This window comes from Rhododendron vialii, chromosome 11a (genome assembly GCF_030253575.1).
Source record: "Rhododendron vialii isolate Sample 1 chromosome 11a, ASM3025357v1".
Classification (NCBI taxonomy): domain Eukaryota; kingdom Viridiplantae; phylum Streptophyta; class Magnoliopsida; order Ericales; family Ericaceae; genus Rhododendron; species Rhododendron vialii.
The window spans coordinates 13,298,169-13,302,295 of record NC_080567.1 but is presented as its reverse complement, the minus strand read 5'-3'; the positions used below and the strand labels follow the sequence as shown (position 1 = coordinate 13,302,295).

General features: G+C 45.8%; 1 protein-coding gene across 1 annotated transcript; it reads left to right on the top strand.

The window, feature by feature from the left end:
• The first annotated feature begins 887 nt into the window (after nt 1-887).
• Nucleotides 888-3,596, top strand: LOC131306881 (uncharacterized). Its single transcript, XM_058333311.1, has 3 exons — nt 888-1,751; nt 1,806-2,677; nt 2,774-3,596. The coding sequence occupies exons 1-3, from the start codon at nt 888-890 to the stop codon at nt 3,594-3,596; spliced, it is 2,559 nt and encodes an 852-aa protein (XP_058189294.1).
• The last annotated feature ends 531 nt before the right edge of the window (nt 3,597-4,127 follow it).

Sequence of the window (4,127 nt, the reverse complement as noted above, 5' to 3'; positions counted from 1 at the left end):
GAAGATGTAATCGTAATTCCTATCATATTTTTTTGACTTACTCTTTTGGGATTATTGTCTAAGCATTTGGGGCCGGAGTGCCATAAATTGTAAACTTTAGCTTAATGGTTCTTTTGGATGGATTATGGGAGATAATTTGAGGTATTACGAAGTACTACCGTGATGGACTATTATCGGAAATACAATCATTAATATGTTAAAAATCCAGGGCGTGACAACTTGGTATCAAAGCATATGCTTAGAATACCTCGAGACCGTGGGGAGACTTCAACTCATGGGTTCAAAAAAAAAAAACATTGCATCTTTTTACATGACATGAGTGTGGTTGTGTGATTGACATTCATGGAATTATGTGGCATTGCATTTATTTTATCGTGAAGTGGCGTAGAGTTGTTAACTCGTGTTGAGAAGTTGTGGGTTTGACCTCATGGTAAATATGTTGTGGTTGATAGTTTTCTCTCTTAATCCTTGTAGCAAGATGCCTTTGAAGCACAGTAATAGGCGGGGTGGAGCCGGAAATAGGGGTGGACGTGGCCGTGGATGTGGCCGTGTGGAGCCATTAGAAGATGAGGCTAGCCAACATGGGGACGCTTCGCATGGAGGTGTGGAATTGGGGGCCAGGCCAAATCCGAGGGTGCGGAATGTTCAGAACCCTCTTGCTAGGGATATTGTCGTGGCACTTGCAGCCACTAACCTCTTGCAACCTCCTCCTAGGGATAATGCGGACAGTCTAGCCTTAGTTGCCAAGCAAAGAATTCAACCGTCTAAATCCACCTTTGTTTGATGGGGCAAGTAGTGACCCCCTCGTGGCTGACCACAGGTTGGCTCAAATTCGTAAGAACTTCACCGCTCCTAAGAATACCGAAGATGACTTGCGTGTGAGTATCATGGCCGTTCAACTTGTCGAAGAGGCCGGTGAATGGTGGGAATCTATTTTAGAAAGTAGGAAGGACGCGAGGAGGGCAGCTAGGACCGCGGCTCAGGCGAATGAGCCCGATGTTGAAAATTTGACGTGGGCCGAATTCGAGGATCTATTTGCGAGTCAGTATTTTCCAGACTCATCTCGTGACCAATTGAGGGATCAATTTGAGAAGCTTGAGCAGGGTAATATGACCGTTTCTGAATACGCATTGAGGTTTCAGTCCTTGTCACGATTTACTCCCGAGCTAGTAGCAACCGAGGATAGGAAGTGTCAACGCTTCGAGAGGGGTTTGTATTCTTCCGTAAAGAGATTGGTAGTGGCTCAACATAAGATGAGATATTCTGAGGTTGTTGAATGCACAAGGAGTGTCAAAATACCAAAGGAGTCTCAGAGAAATAGGGGAGTTTGGGAACCTAGGCAACCGACCGTTACCGCTAGTTCTTCGGGGACTTTTGGGAGCCAAGGGAGGAAAAGGCTAAGGGAGTCATCTTCTGCAACTCAAAGCCAACCGAATGTTAGGGCATTTACCATTTCTTCTGGTGTTCGAGGAGCTCATTCCAGGCCAGTGGTTACGTGTCACCGTTGTGGTCAGCCGGGCCACTTTTGTGCAGATTGTAGGTCGAAGGAGTGTTATGTGTGTGGGGAGTTTAGCCATCTAGCCAAAGATTGTCCTCGTAGAGTGAGAAGTGCTCGTAGTGAGTCGGGTTCCGTGCAGCAGCCGGGGTCAGGGCATGGGTTTAGCCAGCAGTCATTCAGGGGTACACAGAGACAGCAACAACCACATTTCCGTCAGACCACTACCGTTCAGGGCTCTCAGAACGAAAGGGGTGTGAGTTCTTCTTCTCCTTCTCAGGCTTTTGGATAGCGGGGAGGATTTGTGCAGAATCAGACTACTCAGGGAAGGGCTTTCGCCATCACTTCTACTATTCCACCACCTCCAGTTACTTCTCATGCTCCAGAGGCTTCGGTTGTGAGGGGTACATTTCTATTGTTCAATTCCTTTGCTAAAGTACTCTTTGATTCTGGAGCATCTCATTCATTTATTGTTGCATCCTTTGTGTGTACTTTGGAGTTGAAAACTGAAAGTATGAGTCCACCGTTGTTTGTTGAAACACCTTTAGGGGGTAGGACACCCTTGGATCGTATTTGTCGAAACTGTGAACTTCTTATTCATGACCGCCGCTTCACCTTTGATTTCATTGTATTGGGAATGTCGGGCTTTGACCTTATTTTGGGAATGGATTGGTTATCTACGTTTCATTCTACCATTGATTGTTTCAAGCGTCGAGTTCGTATTTGTCCGCCTGAGGGTGCTTGTTTTGAGTTCTTTGGGGAGCGTCGGGAACTGTTGGAGTCGTACCTTTGTGGGTCTCGAGAGCGGGAGTCCATTTATTCTTTGTTGGCGAGTTTGACTCTAGATGAGGATGTGTCCGCGCGTGGGGAGTTGCCTCTTGTTGTTTGCAATTTCCCGGATGTGTTTCCGGAGGAGTTACCCGGTTTACCTCCCGAGAGAGAAGTCGAGTTTACTATCGAGTTGCTTCCCGGTACCGCACCAATCTCTGTGCCACCTTATCATTTTGCTCCCGCTGAACTTAGGGAATTAAAGGTCCAGTTGCTAGAATTGGAAAATTTAGGGTTTATTCGCCCGAGTACATCTCTGTGGGGAGCACCGGCACTTTTTGCGCAAAAGAAGGATGGCTCACTTCGTTTGTGTATTGATTACCGTAAGCTCAACCAAGTCACCATTAAGAATAAGTATCCAATGCCTAGAATTGACGACTTGTTTGATCAACTTCGGGGTGCGACTTGTTTCTCTAAAATCGATTTGAGGTCCGGTTATCATCAATTAAGGGTCCAAAGAGAGGATGTTCTGAAAACCGCTTTTCGTACGCGTTATGGTCATTACGAGTTTGTAGTTATGCCTTTTGGGTTGATGAATGTGCCGGCTACTTTCATGGACTTAATGAACCATATCTTTCATGCCTACCTTGATCGCTTCGTGGTCGTTTTTGTAGACGACATTCTCATATACTCACCATCGCAGGAGGAACACCAATCTTATCTCACTATCGTTCTTGAACTCTTGAGAGAGCACCGTTTGTACGCGAAGCTTAGTAAATGCGAGTTTTGGTTATCCGAGGTTAAATTCTTGGGTCACGTGGTTTCGAATGGTGGAGTGTCCATAGATCCGGAGAAGATACAGTCTGTTATGAATTGGCAGCGACCAAAAAATGTGCTTGAGATTCGTAGTTTCTTGGGTTTGGCAGGGTATTATCGCCGTTTCATCCAAGACTTTTCATGCCTAGCAGCACCTATGACTAGGTTGACACGGAAAGGGACACATTTTGTTTGGGGTGACGCATGTGAGACAACTTTTGTGGAATTGAAGAAAAGATTGATGACCGCGCCGGTTTTGATTGTGCTCGAACGTGGAGTTGGCTATTCTGTTTATTGCGACGCTTCAAAAGAGTGGCTTGGGTGCATTTTGATGCAATTGGGGCGAGTAGTGGCGCACGGGTCGCGGAAATTGAAAACTCATGAGCGGAATTATCCTACGCATGACTTAGAACTTGCGGCCGTTGTATTTGCGTTGAAGAGTTGGCATCATTACTTGTACAGTGAGAGATTCGAGGGCTTTTCTGATCACAAGAGTTTGAAATACCTATTCTCCTAAAAAGAGCTTAACTTGCGACAACGGCGTTGGATGGAACACTTGGAGGACTACGACTTTGACTTGCAATATCACCCGGGGAAGGCGAATGTAGTGGCCGATGCATTGAGTAGAAAACCGACACACCTTGCGAGTCTAGTGATTCATGAGTGGAAAATGATGAATGATCTGGGATTCTACGCATTGCACTTCGAGGAAGTCCAGGATGGGGTGACCTTATGCAATTTAACCGTTCAATCTTGTTTATCAAATCGAGTCATTGAAGCACAACAACACGACGATGAAACGGAGGAACTTCATACCAAATTTCTAAGTGGGAAGGCTCGAGAAGGGTGGATGATTCATACCGATGGGGGCCTATGTTATCAAGGAAAGTTGTTCGTACCCATTTCGTGTCGGGAAGAAATTTTGCGAGAGTTTCACCATTCTTCATTAGCCGTTCATCCGGGAGGAACGAAAATGTATCACGATTTGCGTAGACAATTTTGGTGGTCCGGAATGAAGAGGGATGTCGTTATTTTCGTGTCTAAGTGT

Excerpts from the sequence above, each read along its gene's own strand:
- LOC131306881 (XM_058333311.1), top strand. The coding sequence starts at position 888 with ATGGCCGTTCAACTTGTCGAAGAGGCCGGTGAATGGTGGGAATCTATT. Across the intron at positions 1,752-1,805 it reads GCTCTCAGAACGAAAGGGGT|AATCAGACTACTCAGGGAAG; the intron begins GTGAGTTCTTCT and ends GGATTTGTGCAG. Across the intron at positions 2,678-2,773 it reads CAAGTCACCATTAAGAATAA|GGTCCAAAGAGAGGATGTTC; the intron begins GTATCCAATGCC and ends TCATCAATTAAG.